At 36.7% G+C, this 15,615-nt stretch overlaps 2 protein-coding genes across 4 annotated transcripts; one reads left to right on the forward strand and one right to left on the reverse strand.

Moving 5' to 3' along the window:
* Positions 1-6,506: 6,506 nt before the first annotated feature.
* Positions 6,507-8,295, forward strand: LOC119999291 (glucan endo-1,3-beta-glucosidase, acidic). The gene is made up of 2 exons (XM_038846780.1): positions 6,507-7,657; positions 7,736-8,295. The coding sequence occupies exons 1-2, from the start codon at positions 6,574-6,576 to the stop codon at positions 7,762-7,764; spliced, it is 1,113 nt and encodes a 370-aa protein (XP_038702708.1). The 5' UTR covers positions 6,507-6,573; the 3' UTR covers positions 7,765-8,295.
* On the reverse strand, positions 8,168-12,472 carry LOC119999298 (uncharacterized protein At2g39920). 3 transcript variants are annotated; one of them, XM_038846794.1, is made up of 6 exons: positions 12,117-12,472; positions 11,739-11,800; positions 11,471-11,632; positions 10,602-11,049; positions 9,641-9,841; positions 8,168-8,657 (listed from the first exon to the last, which is right to left on the reverse strand). In XM_038846794.1, exons 3-6 carry the CDS (start codon positions 11,544-11,546, stop codon positions 8,447-8,449), a joined length of 936 nt encoding a protein of 311 aa, XP_038702722.1. In that variant the 5' UTR covers positions 11,547-11,632; positions 11,739-11,800; positions 12,117-12,472; the 3' UTR covers positions 8,168-8,446. The 3 variants fall into 3 exon arrangements, with proteins under 3 accessions (XP_038702722.1, XP_038702727.1, XP_038702735.1); XM_038846799.1 differs by having other exon boundaries at positions 11,739-11,803; XM_038846807.1 differs by lacking the exon at positions 11,739-11,800.
* Between the last annotated feature and the right edge of the window lie 3,143 nt (positions 12,473-15,615).

Below are 15,615 nucleotides of genomic sequence, written 5' to 3' on the forward strand. Positions count from 1 at the left end.
GTGACAATTTAATTATTGAAAGTTTAATTTCTGCCAATTTGATCACCCTGACAGAATTTGTCAATTTCAATCAGTCAACCTACTGATATGACATGTTGACCCTTAACTCATATGTTCTATATGGAAAATAATTTCCAAATGGAAATAACTAAAATTTTATTACAAACATTTAATAGGTAGACAAATGATTGGAAAACACCTATAATTATAAGGATACTAGACATTTGTTTCGACTCTCTTTCTTCTCTCTCAACCATCTTCTCTGTCTTCTCTCTCAACTTTTATCAGCCCCTCCTTTCACGTTTGGAGAGGAGGAGCCGGTGCTCTCCTCTATCGACTCCTCCTCTCGCGCAGCACTTTTTTTAATGCTTTTCTTTGTTTATTTGTTTCAATAATAAGAGTAGACGGTGGGATTCTCCCATGATTTTCTATTTGGGTGATAGCTTAGTTTCAAGAACGTTGTATGATCGAAGATCTCTTAGCATGTTATGGATTTCAAGCTTCAAGTTCAAGTATCGATAAGTATGATTTCGATGGATCTAGATCTACTTCTAGATCTATTTGGAGGATTGCTCTAATGACCAGATCTGATTTGCTCAAGTTGTTTTTCTTATTTGTTAATTTAATCCAGCGTCGTCCGATGTGTTTAAGTTGTTTTTTGTTTGTTTAGTCTTCTCATGTATATGCCGGTGTAGTTTGTTATTCAGTGTTTTGCTGGTGTAGTTGGGTTTTTGTTTGAAATTCTCAAATATAATCCATCTTTATGGTGGCTCGAGTGTTTATGAGTCTCAAATTCTCTTAGCTAAATTATTGGATAAATGAATACAATAAGGTATTTGACATTCTCAAAAAGAAAAACATTAGATGAATCTTATTTGCACCATAACTTTTGCTAAGTACACCCCAAAATCAGTAAAAAAAACCCCGATCCGTGCTCGAGTCTCTCCTCTCTCTTCAGTCTTTCTTCACTCCTCTGCTACCGGAGCTCCCTGCTGCCTCTTCTTTTAAGACCCTGTCAAAAACTCAGGTGGAGGACCCCGAGTAATTTATAGGACGTGGCTCCGGTCAAAGTTTGCCCAGAAATTCAAGCTGGAGAGGAGCAAGAACCCACCTACCATGTTCCCATTGATGCTCTGTTTTTGTTTTGTACATGGAGTGCAGGTGGTAAAATTAAAAAAAAAAGAAGAAGAAGAAGAAGAAATATGGTGAACTCATAATTGTTTTAATTTTAAAATGGATTTATTTATATTGGAGTGTACTCAACAAAAAATGAGATGCAACTAAGGTTCATCAAACATTATAAGCATCAAAAACTATATTAAAATCTAGAAATTAAACTCAAAAAATAAAGTTTGATACAACTCCAGACTCCAGAGGAGATAGAATCAGAGGAAGAAAGCTCCTCCTTGTGGATGAGATCAGCAGTAGCAATATGAGGAACATCTAGATCTAGAAGATTGGAGAGCCAAGCTTGAGGACTGTTGAGAGCCAAAAGATCCAAAAAGGCTCCTCCTTTAATATTTTTTGCAGATCCAAAAGATCCAAGCATAATCTCAAGCGCAACAAAGCAAACCCTAGGCAAGAACTTGAAGATTTGCCATCCTTTACTAGAACAATCAGGACCAAATCTGTGCCCTAAATCACACACAAAGGAGGATAGAAAAAGTGGATGTAACACCCCTCCTTCACCCGAGGTGGTTACACGGCACGGTAACTATCCACGCGTTCCCATTCATTTAGGTCCATGTGTATAGCCCTTGTAAGCCTTTTGGAACCATACTAAAACATCAATAATAGCTACCATAATATTTAAATAAACTTCCAAGTCTTTTAGTTACATCACCAAGACAAATTGAACACTGTTTAGATTATACCTTACAATTTATTGAAACTAAAAACTAGCATAAATATAAACATAGCATCCAAGCTTTGTGTGAGCTCAAGCGCGTCCTCTTAGCTTGTATTGTTATCTACATGTATGGAAAACATGTAGGAGGGTTAATCAAGCAAATCCAAAGAACACTTAAATTTTCAAAAATAAAATATAAAGTAAATCTTCCTCGCATAAGTCATACCCAATAATTGCGGCTTAAATCAAATATTTTCGGGTATATGTAGGACAAAAGAAATTTTATGCCTGTCACTTCATACACAAATATATATATATATATATATAAATATGCATGTATATATGTTATCATAAAATAATTCCCAATCATTCCTCCACATATGATCCCCAATTGGACCTCGTCTCTCGTACGGTTTACCCCGAAGTCGTCACTCCGATTTGTAGGGAGGGAACACCAAGTGTGAGCCTCTTCGTCAAGAAAGTTCGTGGTACTTTTATGATGGGCGGTGAGTAGGGTCAACACCTCCTACCACACCTGAACACATCATATTGTAAATTCAAATAGTCCCCACAACCGGGTCAAGGTTTAGGGTTGTCGCGTGCACCGACTTTTACAACATAACCCATAACTAAATAATAATCCATCAAGTACCAATCACCAAGAATGTGGAATAGGGAATTTCAACACATACTTAAAAGTAGTATTACTTCAAAATCAAATATGAAGTTCCAAAACATGTCATAAATCACATTCCAATAAACCCTTAATCAATATTTCAAGTCTCAAGTAAATACCAAACTTTTCATTTATCAATCCAAGGTATTCAAGGACTTTACTTGCTCATTTGGTCAAACAACATGTATAAATATGGATATATATATATATATATATATATATTCGGGATAGCACATGTATGATTTAAAAGTACACATAGAGATTAATCATAAAAATATATATAATATATAATATGTTCCTTTCATACGTACTTATCATATAAACAGATATGTCTATAAATATATATATATAAATAAATATATATATATATATATATATATATATCGAATAGCAATATTTTCATAGAAATCGTTTAGAATGTTCTAGCGGTGGCAACCCTCACCTTAGTCGATATTCTTAATCACAAACGAGAGCTTTTTCTTTGCGCCTGTCGTACATCAAATCGGGTTCGGTCCCTATTAATTTTCTTCTATTAGAATCGGTGGTGTTTATGGGCAAATCAAATATCAAAAGAAACATCATAATATGTGCACAACTTCCATTTTCTCATCATGCATGTCATTAAATCATCATTTCTCTAAACCAAATCAATTTATTTATTTACCTTCTTTTTGTAACTAGAACTTGGAACTCCTTTTGATCTCTTGTCAAGCCTTGCCTCCAAATACCTCCATTTTCTTCAATGGTGAGACACCGCTCTCTCCCTCCCTCCCTCCCTCCCTCCCTCCCTCCCTCCCTCTCTCTCTCTCTCCCCCTCTCTCTCTCTCACTCTCTCTCCCTCCCTCCCTCCCTCCCTCCCTCTCTCTCTCTCTCTCTCTCCCTCCCTCCCTCTCTCCCTCTCTCCCTCCCTCCCTCTCTCTCTCTCGGTAACCATGGTTATTATGAGTATGGAGAAGCAAAATGAGCATGCTTTCCTCCTTTATTTAAACACACACATCTCATCTCCTTTCTTAACATGTGTCATTTCCTTACAAGCTTTCATATATTTTATACATCTAAATACTCTATATCCATATCTTTATAAGATAACATAATCTCCTTCTATATTAGGCTTTGACACTTATCTTTCTTTTATACCTCAATGCCCTTTTTCTCATGCACAACTAATTATTTATTCTTTTATTTTATTTTTTTCTACTATAACCACTCTCATCTTTCGCCACTTGTCACCATCTACAAAGTTTACTCCAATTTTCATAAATTTCTTGTTTGCTATATCTCTCCTTAAATCTTCCATTGGTCCATTCCTAATCATTATTAGGATTTTCTAATATCTTGTGTCCCGTAACTAATCATTTTGTAGACATATTTGCATGAGACAACCAACCCCCTTTCACAACCTCCCTTTTTATCCAATCATTTTTCACATTTTTATTGACCAATCATCTTTCCTTACTTCATCATTCCTTCAATTTATTCTTAAATTATTTTATTTTGCCTTTATCCAACACCATAAAGACCTATATTGTCCTTTTTATTCTAATAATGACACATAATCTATCATACTCAACCTATGAAATTCTTATGGATAATGCTTGAGATCCCCAAAAAACCTCATTTAATATGGAGTGTTGGATGTGCAGTGGGCCCTACATATGTGTTTTTAAACAATGACTATTTTAATGTCACATAGATTTAGGGACTTTTGGTGGTCAAATTTTGGGGGTCTTTAGTATTATCCAATTCTTATATGCCATATACATATCATTATTATTATTATTTAAAACTCTATCACACATAGTTAATAACTTAACACATTATCTCCTAAGTACTATGAATAGTACATACGGTCATGCACAAGTGCATGTCTACCCATATGTATAAGTGTATATATATATATATATTATTTGTTATCAACGATTTTATGCAAGTCCTACCCAATAATGATATTTTATTTAAATGAAAAAGATATTAGACTTGTTTAGGCTTAACGACTATACTATATTTATTAGGGTAAAATTTTAACTCACTTGGTTAATGCTAGGATCAAATTTTTGGAATGTTACAGTGGTGCTTGCCCACATCGTGTTACATGGGGAATTGGGGGTTCTTCTGATGGGGCAACTAGGGGATGGGGGTGCGCCATAGGTTCCATTGGGCTACTGGTTGATCTATCTCATTACTAATGGATGGAAGTGCTTCGATGGAAGAGAGGGATAGAAATGGTTCGGCATAAAAATTTGTATTTTGATCTAAGACTGGAACTGCTTCAATGGAAGGGATCCAGGGGGAGGCCTGTGCACATTGAACAGGTTAATAACCTGTTCAATGTTTTGCACCGTCAGATCTTGGTTCCAAGATCTAACGGTGGCCCCCTATTTTTTTTTTTTAACCTTTAAATTTTCTTAAGGTAAACTACTTGTTGGGTTCAATTGTATTATGCTTATACTTTAGCATCGATTATTGATCTTTTCGTTTCTTGGAATTTGTTTGATTTATTGCTATTTGCGTTGTTTGTACTGGTGTAGAGAATTTCCTTACTTTAGTTCTTCCAGATCTATTAATTTGATAATTTCTTTTGTGGAACTAATGAACTACTTCAGATCTTTTTATAAGTCTGTACTTGCGTGATTGAGAATAGTTTATTTTCAAGGCATTGATCATCTTTGCACATGCTGATTTGGAATTGGTTTTGTTTTATCTACTATAGCAAATTCTGATGCATACAGTTCATCTACAGCAGTAGTGTTATAGTTTTTTTTAATATTTAAAGATAAAAAAATAGGCTCTCTTTGGTTTATGGGTTGAGAGAGAGAGAGGAATGAGAAGAGTTGGTATTGAAGAAAGAAATAGGGGGCCATTGTTTACTCCTCTCGATATTTAAAGGTAAAAAAAAAAAATAGATCTGACGGTGCAAAACACTGAACAGGTTATTAACCTGTTCAGTGTGCACAGGCTCCCCCTGGCTTGGGACACTTGATTTAAGAGTTAACCTACCACATCAACAGTTTGATTGACTAAAATTGACAAATTATGTTGGGATGATCAAATTGACATAAATTAAAATTTCGATGATTAAATTAACATAATTTAACTTTCAGTGACCAAATGATTCAATTCATTCAATTATAGTAGCTTCAAATCTTTTTTTTAACTTATGTTTCATGGTTAGAAAATCATATTTTTAAGTGTAGCATGTAATTTAATTTAGAAAAAATAAATAAATAAACATATCGTTTCCTATCAACAATTTGTTCTTAAATACAAACATATAAATATATTATTTTAATTTATTAAATACTAAACGGTTCAATCATCGACCTATCGGACACCCTAGAGAAACGAGTTTCTCCGCTAGTTCTAAAAAATTAAAGGCTTTGCCCCGAACCTCCGCAAATTTTCTTGCTCATTTTGTCCTAAAATCCTAGCTTTGCCCCTGCAACCAAACCCAACTTGACGAAGAAGAGGACAGATGTTCTTCAGGCAATGGAGACAGACAGATACGGAGGAGGCGCTCGATTCAGAACAAGGTTTGTCGTCACCAGATCCAATTTGTTCTCAGCATCGCAGACGAAGAAGAGGACAGATGTTCTGCTATTTCCATTCGTCCATTTGCAGTGATTCTTACTTCTCACGACTAATGGCTGGCCACTGTGAACGTGGAAATTGAAAACCAAAAGCATACATCAGCTCTGGACAGGAAACTAATTTTGTAATGTTGAGTTAGCTGTCTATTGCATGACCATACGATTGAAAGAATGGCTGGGATTTAAGAATTTTAGCAACTATGGATTGCAGCCCCCCTAATCATATACGAGATCAAGCATAATGTGGGACCTCATAGAGGATGCTTATTTCAGCTCCAGTTGCAACCATAAACTAGAAACTCGTCCATAGACAATTAAAATTCCTTCAAAACGATCTCGTTATTTCCCGCCCAATGCAACCTATACCAACACATAACCGCCTCACTGGGTCACTTCTGCTCGTCTCACGCGCTTACAAGTCACCATTAACAAATCTTCTCTCTCTCAAGAAGCTTCCGGCCATGAAAGCTTCCTTTGTACCTCTCTTTCTCACAGTGCTCCTTTCGCTCTTCCATGGAAGCTTCTCGCTTCCCACCACCATCGGCGTCACCTACACTACTCCACCACCAACCGCGACCACCACCAACACTCCTAAACTGCCTCCGGAACGGATCGCCGCCACCATCTCTGGCCTCCACCTCCAGGCGGTAAGACTACCAGAGTCGGCTCCCTCTTTGGTCCGCGCTTTTGCCTTTGTCAACACGTCGCTCCTCCTCACCATCCCCAATCAGCTGGTCCCCTCTTTGGCCTTCAATCGTTCCAATGCCCTAGGTTGGGTCTACCGCCATGTCTTGCCGTTCTATCCTCGCTCAAGAATCTCGATGGTTTCCGTCGGCAACGACTTCCTGGCCAACGCACCTGATCTGTCGCCGTACCTCTTACCGGCCATCCGCAACGTTCAATTGGCTCTCCGTGACCTAGGCATCAAAAAGATCGCCGTCTCCACAATTTTCTCTTTCATCAACATCATAGCGATGCCGTTTCCACCATCTTCCGCTACTTTCCAAGCACCTATTGGAGATTACGTTATCAGGCCGTTTCTGCAGTTCTTGGAAGAGACCAATTCATCTTTCTTGGTCAATGTCTATCCGTACAACATGTACAGGCTTAACAGTGACATTCCGATTGGTTTTGCTCTGTTTCAAGACCATCCTTTCAATTTTAGGGATGATTTGGTCACTGGAGTCAGGTACAGGAACCTGTTTGACATGATGGTGGATGCTGTAATTACTGCCATGGCGGTGGCTGGCCACGAGAGTATTCAGGTGATTGTGGCTGAGACTGGGTGGCCGAGCTTTGGCGGAGATGCAGTGGAGGCTGATGCCACCACAGCCTATGCAGAGATGTATCTGAAGGGTCTGTTGAGGCATCTGAGATCTGGTGTGGGCACACCACTAAGGAAAGAAGGGGTAGCAGAGGTTTACATATATGAATTGGTGGATACGGAGGTGAAGCAGGGGAACAGAAACTGGGGGATCTTGTATCCAAACATGACAAAGAAATACAATTTGGACTTCTCTAGTGCAAATGAGATTTACGGGCATGGTAAGTTGGCGCTCACTTTCTTGATGCTGTTTGGTTTCCTGGTGTGCTTTTAGAAGATATGTTGTTTGATTCTTGCAGGTGAGAACATTTTCTCATCTTTTCTTTAAGAAATAATGTGTTTGTTGCTCACTGACTGTGAATAGCAATTGGGAATCCGTTAATTGTTCCATATGATCATATCTGATCATGAGAGTAGATTTTCTCTGATTTCTACTGTTAGTAGGTTTGTCTGGAATTGTTCTGTTAATTAGGATGGGTGATTGTGATGAGAAGCTGAACATTGCATCATACTAATGGTGAATTTTGTTGTAGATACCATATGAGATGTAGAGTGCTCATAATAGATGTATTTCAATGAAATGAATGCACAGATTCTCTACCTTGTTCTTTGTTTTGCACTAATTGTTAGTTAAAGAGTAGACATCATGCTAAGCTTGACAAATCACGCTAGCAACATCAATCTTCTTAATACAAGAGGAGGCTGAAACAAAAAGGAAATGAAGTCAACAGTTCCACAAAGTCATATCACAATGGGCAAATCAGAATCCATGTACAACATGAGACAAATGACAGAAAATTCAAATCTTAGGTACAACAACAGTGCTCCAACACACTTGAGTGTTGACACCATATACAAACCAAACCATATCACAATGGCAAATCAGAATCCATGTACAAAATGAGATAATGACAGAAAAATTCATTACTTAGGTACAGCAGTGCTCGAACAGATGTATGGTTGGGTGTTGACACCTGGAATAAACAAATGGCTGCCCCCTTGTACTTCGTCTATTGCGCCTTGTATGAAATATTTCTGTTTTGCTCAAAACTAAAATATATAGGATTTGGAAGCTTAAATATACCCTTTCCTAAATATTGTCCTGTCAAAGCATCCATCTGGCTGCTAATTATGGCTGATAAGCGAAAGCCTTCCTTTAGCAGAAGTGCCCTTCGACTGGAAAAGTATTCACGGCTTTCAAGTCGCATTTCATCATCCAATCTGAAAAGGTGTTGGGAAAATTAGCCAGCGATAAAGGTGATGCCATGAATCAAGAGTTCAAACTGTGGCATACTCAAGAAAGCAAACACAAAGTTAGTTGTACAAACCATAAAGATTTCATCTTGATATGCCTTTCAGATGATGTTCATGATGGTTATAATATTTGCTCAAAATGAATGAATAAATATTAACAAGCACAGACTGCACAGTTAGAGGTACAAATCATACGAGCATATGCCAAGTAGGGAGAATTTTTTTTAACTTTCCTAGAGCTTTAGACTTAAATCCAAATCATCTAATAGTTGAATGTATATCCTCGGTGTAAAAGAGCCTACGACATCTTAGAAGAACCCCCAGTCATTAAAATGGCAAGAAATCTATAATTCCAAAAACGTCCCAAGAAAAAACATGTCCAGCAAGCAACTGGTAAAATAATTATAAATAGAAAAGCTCAATTTTAATCAAGTTTTAAAGCCTTTAATACTAAACACCAGTCAACAAGAGGGAGGAGAAAACCGGATGCATAGAAGAGAGAGCCTCGAGTAAAAGTAGACCATGGGGCTAATTCCTCATAAGTTTTTAAATGCTGTTTCTTAAAAAACATTTAACAGTGATAGTGAAAATAAGAATCCATGTGGACAAGTCCTCAAAGTTTCTGACAAGACTCAAAAAGATTTATATTTGTTGATAGCAAATATTTGGGATTAAAGATTCTTGTTTTTTTTCTTCTAGAATGAAAATGTGAAAGTACATAAGTAAAAGTTTGCAACACACAAGATTTACAATGTTAAGGTCTTGTCAATGCATAATGAAGTTCAGCATCTCCAAAAAATGAACCCAATTGCCCTGACTCAAATACCACCACAAACAACTGCAAGATCAAAATTTTGAGCTATCTAATTCCAAAACACATGGATGCAATTTCAAAAGTTTGTCAACTAGCAAATTTGTTAAACAGCTAGAAAGGAACATAATGACTCTACCTCATAATCAATGAATACCAGCCACTGTATCCAGCAGAGAGAAGGTGCTCTGTAGTTGCATTTCTTTGTCTCTCTGGCTTTCTTGATAACAAAATCAAGGGCCAACCACTTTCTCGAAGTTTGATATATAGTCTTAGAAAGAAAGTGTATTTCAGGTGTTTTGCCTCTTCAAAACAATCACCCCGGCGATAACGATCGAGTCTGTGCAGGAAAGACTAATTATTCTTCTCATTTGAATTAATGACAAGCAATCAAAAAGGAAACCCTTTGACAAAAAGTGTAAGTCAAATATGAATTTATGAAAATTGAATAAATATTTAATCAGACCTAAAAGATGGCCACAGCTAAACACAACATATGCACTACTGCCTACTTCATTCATCTAATACTCTATATTTGAGAATAAGAACAAATAAACTAATTAAACAAAACAAAAATTATTTCAATTCAAAGCAGAGGCTCGGAAAAAAGATTGATTATGACAAACTCCTGCTACATGCACTTGTAAATGTTGAAGGAAACAAATATATATGCTTTCTCAAGTGCATGTCCTTCCCCTAATGGCTGTAGTTTAATATGTCCTAATTTCCATATTAATGCTCTTTCAGACCATATTGTTAACCCAAAAATGATCATGACAAGTGCTGCCACATACACTTGTAAATGTTGAAGGAAACAACTGTATATGCTTTCTCAAGTGCATGCTCTTGTTCTAAAAGCCTTCATCCAATAAGTCCTAATTTCCATATTCCAGTTTGAAACTATTTGAAGATAGCGTTTGAAGGTGCAATTCAGCTTAAACAACGTCTACCAGCCATTTAGCAAAACTAACTGGACTAGACAAATAAGGAGTTCTCAATTAGGTTAAAGACACGACTTAGGATCTCTGTGGAGACATTGACATTGATAATAGAACATGCACCCCAGGAGAAAAATAAAGTAAAGGTAGAGAGGGAATTACCCATATGTCAATGGATTGGTTTTCCAGGAATTCAAAGGAACAATGTCATCTATGTCAATCAACACCACATCTAGCCTATCATCAAGTGGCAAAACACTTTCGAAATATCTCTCAATCATTGACATAGTAAAATTTAGATCTCTCTCATATTGATGTTCTTTGATGTACTGAATAGCGACACTCAAACAGACTGAAGGGAAGCCATCTGCTCCCAAGTTGTTGAGCTCAGCATGAGAAGCATACATAGTGCAATAATTGTAATCTTCATTGAGTTTCTGAATTTCAACTACCCCTGAATTCTTACTCTGACAGGATTGCAACATTACTGTTAATGCAATCAGCAAGGTAATCAATAACACCCCAACAGTTACTAGAGCAGCAATGAAGATAGTTGCTGCAAAAGCTGTCATGTAGAACCCCGACTCTACCACATAACGACTTCCCATATCTGCACTCAAGAGAAACATGAGAGAGGAATCATAAAGTTAACAAATGAATTACCAAAAGGTCATTGTGGTTGTCTCGTAAAACATGATCCAGATTCATCAATGACAATTTTTAAAAGTCCAACCACCAAGTTTGGGTAGTACACATGGTGCTAAAGAGGACAGATAACAGATTCCATCATAAGCTCTTCAAAACCATGCTACCAAATTTCCACTTACGTAATTTGATACTAAAAATGGACACAATTGTATCTCAGATCCTCAATCTGGGTCTACGGTAGCATTCATACTGTCTAAGGTCATTGTAATTTGTAAATATCCACGCGAAACATTTTTATAGGTTCACATCCATGTCTATTCAAGCATGCGTGAAACACCTATGCATGACAAAAAGAACATGAAAATCAAAGAAGTATTGCATACCAGAATTTCCTCTACTGGAGAGACTGGCACTGGCAGTAGAGAACTGCCTCTCCATTTGATGAGCATAGGCTGACATCTTTTTAGGGTAACCAGAAATCACAAGCCCTAGTAGCAAACTTCAGAAATATATTGTTTTGCCATTTTATAGGACAGAAGGGTACCCTGCAATAACAAAGATTAACTCAAAAATATAAGGTTCATCCAAACTAACAAAGCAAAAAATAACAACTGAAAACAAGCTCTTAATAAGATAGAAACTTAGAATTACCTTCAATCAATCTACCATGTTAACAGGTAATGGCTAACAGCTTCAAGTCTCAATTCCTTCGCCTGCTACATTCATTCATGCAAGATGAAGTCAATAAATTATAATCTGAGCATACAGAGAAATTATGCTATCCAAAATTTCATTCGTCAGACAAATTAAAAGCCTTTGCAGAAACAGATCTAGTTGACCCAAATCCAAATAATTCAAAATCAAATCCTATTACTCAAACAGATGAAGACCCACATCCTGGGTCCTCGAATCTCCACCGATCAGACCGTTAGAACTAGTACAAAAGAATTGCTCACGAATGGTTCATCCATAATTTATATCAAAGGACAAAAAAACATATAGATAGAGAGTGGAACAGACAGAACGGACCTGAAGGAGACTCTGCTGAGAAGAAATCTCTTGAAGAAGCGAGAAAGATTGAAGGATCGAATTAGGATATTTCGCCATTATGTTTGATTCTCTGTTGGCGAATACCCTGTCAATCGCTGTTCAATAATTGACCATGGATGTGTCAGTCATTTCATCAAGTACACAGGGATTAGATCGTCCTTTCACGCAGTGAAGATGTGAAGCATGGAAATTCCTTTTCTGGAAAAATAATATGGGGTATATAGCAAGCAAAAAGCTTGATGTCAACCAATGTCAGTCTACCAAAGGTGGCTAGAATTTACTTTTGAGATAAGAGCAATCAAAATACACAACCATTGTGAGTGTTCTATGAATGATATCTCTGATAGGTGGGTATGCCGTCGGGCACAAATAAAAAGCTGACATATGTACAAATAAAAACAATTTGAAAGAATTTTTATGGATTATTTATAAGATATGAATATAAAATTAATTTTAGATACCCACTAGGCCACTACAACGATATGAATTTGTGCGCCTGTAATAATTAAGGAAAGGGACAGTTCAACATCTATAGTCACATGGCCCAACAAATTCAACATCTTAAGAAACGGACAAATGCACTAATAAAAGGGTAAAAAGGTATTTTCCTTCCTCAACTATCGATCGGATTTCATTTGCATCCCTTAGTTTTTTTTTTTCTCATTTTTCATCCCCAATTATGGAAAAGTACCATGTTTATCCCTCGAATAAATTCGACGACGGAAAAATCCAACATAGCATCCTATTATTCGTCTAATCAGATTTCTTCGGTGTGCCACATAGATGCCACGCAAGCATTTTTCTACCCCAATCTCACTTAAAGGATGAAAATTATATTTTTAATAGTTGAGGGATTAAACGAGAGAAAAAAATTTAGGGATGAAAATAAAATTCGTCTCATAATTGAGAGACGAAAAATACATTTTTGCCCAAATCAAAGGGAACTTCAAGAAAAAAAAGGACCTGTATTAGAAAAGCTGTCAACGAACGGGTAATCCATCAAAATAATTAAAGAAATTTCAAGAGAAGAACATCTGTATTAATCAAAGATATTGGTGGAATCACTCTCACTTTAAGAGTGTGTTTGGATTGAGGGATTTGGAGAGAAGGGAAAGGAAGAGAAATAGAGTTTCCTTCCAATTCCCTTGTTTGGATAGTTTATTAAAAATTAAGGGGAGGGATTTGAGAGGATTTGGGAGGAAGATTTCATTAAATATTTGTTAAAATTCTTTCTCTCCAAAATGGAGTCATTTGGAGGGAAAAGATTACTAATTAAGTCATTTGTAAGTTAAATATCTATTTTACCCTTGTACATAATATTTTAACATAAAAATAAGGATAAATTAGTAAATTAAACAAATCTTCTTTCTTTCTTTTTTTTATCTATCCAAACATGGGAGAGAAAAATAGTCCCCCTTCCCCTCCCTTCCCTTCTCTCCCCCTCCCCTCCCTTCTCTTCCCTTCCCTCCAAATCTCTCAATCCAAACACACTCTAAGTGCCAGCGACAAAGGCAGAAAGTGGAGTATAGAAATGGAAAAGAAGAGAAAGAGCATTTGCGCAAGTCAAGCACAAGTCCTAATTATCACTGAGGTAAGAAATTGAATAAGGAGGAGTGTTCTGTCATTCTGTGCAAGCAAGTACAGGACAAATCTATACATAGAATGGGTCTAATAAATTTTTAGTGGGGGGCTGATTAATTTTCATGGGGGGCTAATTATTTTTTTGTTTGGGTTGATACCTAAAGGTTAATATAAAATAAAAATTCAAAATTTCACTAATGCCAGCCCTACAGTCATTCTATTACAGATTCGCCCCTAATCACTAGAGGCGAACCAGCATCAGATATTAGGGAGTGTTGGGATGCGGGGACAGTTAGCATCAATGGCGTACCCAGAATTTGAACTCACCAAGGGCACAACTAAGTAGCGAGATTGTTGCCCTTGAATTTTTTTTTTGGTTATTTATATGGCATTAAGATAATCACTAATACGTAATAGCAGCTTCAAGCAATAAAAAATTATATCTTTATTTATCACAATTGTTCTAAACTAGTTGAACTGGATGGATTAGGGGCCTGAAATATTTTGGTTGGGGACCCTTGTAACTAAACTTATATACAGTATTATAAAAGAAATTGGATTTAATATACATATTTGTTAGAGATTCCAAAGCTAACCACTTAATTTATAAGAACTGTACGATAGACTATGTTTTTTACATACTCACACTGGTTTACAGATGCCTGTGTGAGTGAAAGACTAAACATTGAATATAAAAAATGGGTATAAAATAGAAGAGCACCAATCACATGAAAGAGATATGAGAGTTTTAACCCTTAATTGCAATTTTAAAAAATCCAAAGGGTGAAAAATTGAAATTTAATAGGGGTATATATGTCTTATTGTATATACACTAATGGGATTTTGAAAACGTCAATGGATGCAAGTGCATCCACCCATCTCATTGGCGGACCCACTGCAATGTCACTGGGGTACGGACCCCCAGTCAGTTGAAATTTTTTTCACTAAGTACACCCTTTATTCTTAACAATTTAACACTACGGCCCCCGATAAAAAAAAATAAGGCCCCATTCCACACATCTAGCCCATTAACCAACTTTGACCCAGCAAAAAAATAAGACCTAGCCAAATTCTCATTCAACCCAAATAGACAAATCCCAAAAATCAAAACCTTCATTCTCGATCTATCGTCCAACACTCCAATCCAACTACCTGCCTCCCCAACCAAGTCGACGACAAATGACAAATCCCTAAGATTTGCTGCTCGAGATCGAAATCAACTGACGATTTGTAACAAGGTATTCATCTATTCTTGTTTTTATTGGTTTCTTCTAATTGTGTGTTAGTGACTTAGTGTTCTTTGAATTGTGGCTTTGTCGCTTTGAGGCTTTGAATCTTTGATTTTGACTTGTTATATAATGAATGAGTGCTATACAGTTTGTCAATTTGATATTGTTATATTCTTGTTCGATGTTGTCTTATTGAAATCAATTTGCATTAGCTATGGTTGATTCACTTGTTTTCCACAATTTTGTCTTATTGAATATGTGCTATACAATTTGTCAATTTGATATTATTATTGTTGTGAATTAATGGTCCCGTGTCTTGGCAACTTGGGAGTTGGGAGGACACAAGGAGCTGCAATGGGGGAGAGGTATGATGAGATTCTTGCGGTAATTCTTGTGTTTTTGAATAGAATTTTTGCTTAATTTAAATTATGAATGAGATTCTTGCAATTGGGGAGCTGTAATCGCACTTTCAAAAAACAGAACCCCAACAAAAAATTCTCGGGGGCAGGACCCCGCATCATTTTTGTGGGCCCGATAATTTCAATTCTTTAGTCCACCAATGCACCTCAATATGGGTCCGCCACTAGCTAGCAATAATTGCCTAGCATCTAGGGAATTTTTGTTTAAGGTGGGGCCAACTACACATGGGTAGGCATGGTTCCGCCCAT

This window comes from Tripterygium wilfordii, chromosome 1 (genome assembly GCF_013401445.1).
Source record: "Tripterygium wilfordii isolate XIE 37 chromosome 1, ASM1340144v1, whole genome shotgun sequence".
Lineage (NCBI taxonomy): Eukaryota > Viridiplantae > Streptophyta > Magnoliopsida > Celastrales > Celastraceae > Tripterygium > Tripterygium wilfordii.

Bases quoted from the DNA above. Each gene is read 5' to 3' on its own strand.
- LOC119999291 (XM_038846780.1), top strand. From the start codon at position 6,574: ATGAAAGCTTCCTTTGTACCTCTCTTTCTCACAGTGCTCCTTTCGCTC. The intron at 7,658-7,735 runs GTAAGTTGGCGC...TGATTCTTGCAG, and splicing joins AAATGAGATTTACGGGCATG to GTGAGAACATTTTCTCATCT.
- LOC119999298 (XM_038846807.1), bottom strand. From the start codon at position 11,546: ATGTCAGCCTATGCTCATCAAATGGAGAGGCAGTTCTCTACTGCCAGT. The intron at 11,050-11,470 runs GTATGCAATACT...TCTTGAGTGCAG, and splicing joins CTCCAGTAGAGGAAATTCTG to ATATGGGAAGTCGTTATGTG. The intron at 8,658-9,640 runs GTAGAGTCATTA...ACACCTTTTCAG, and splicing joins TGGTATTCATTGATTATGAG to ATTGGATGATGAAATGCGAC.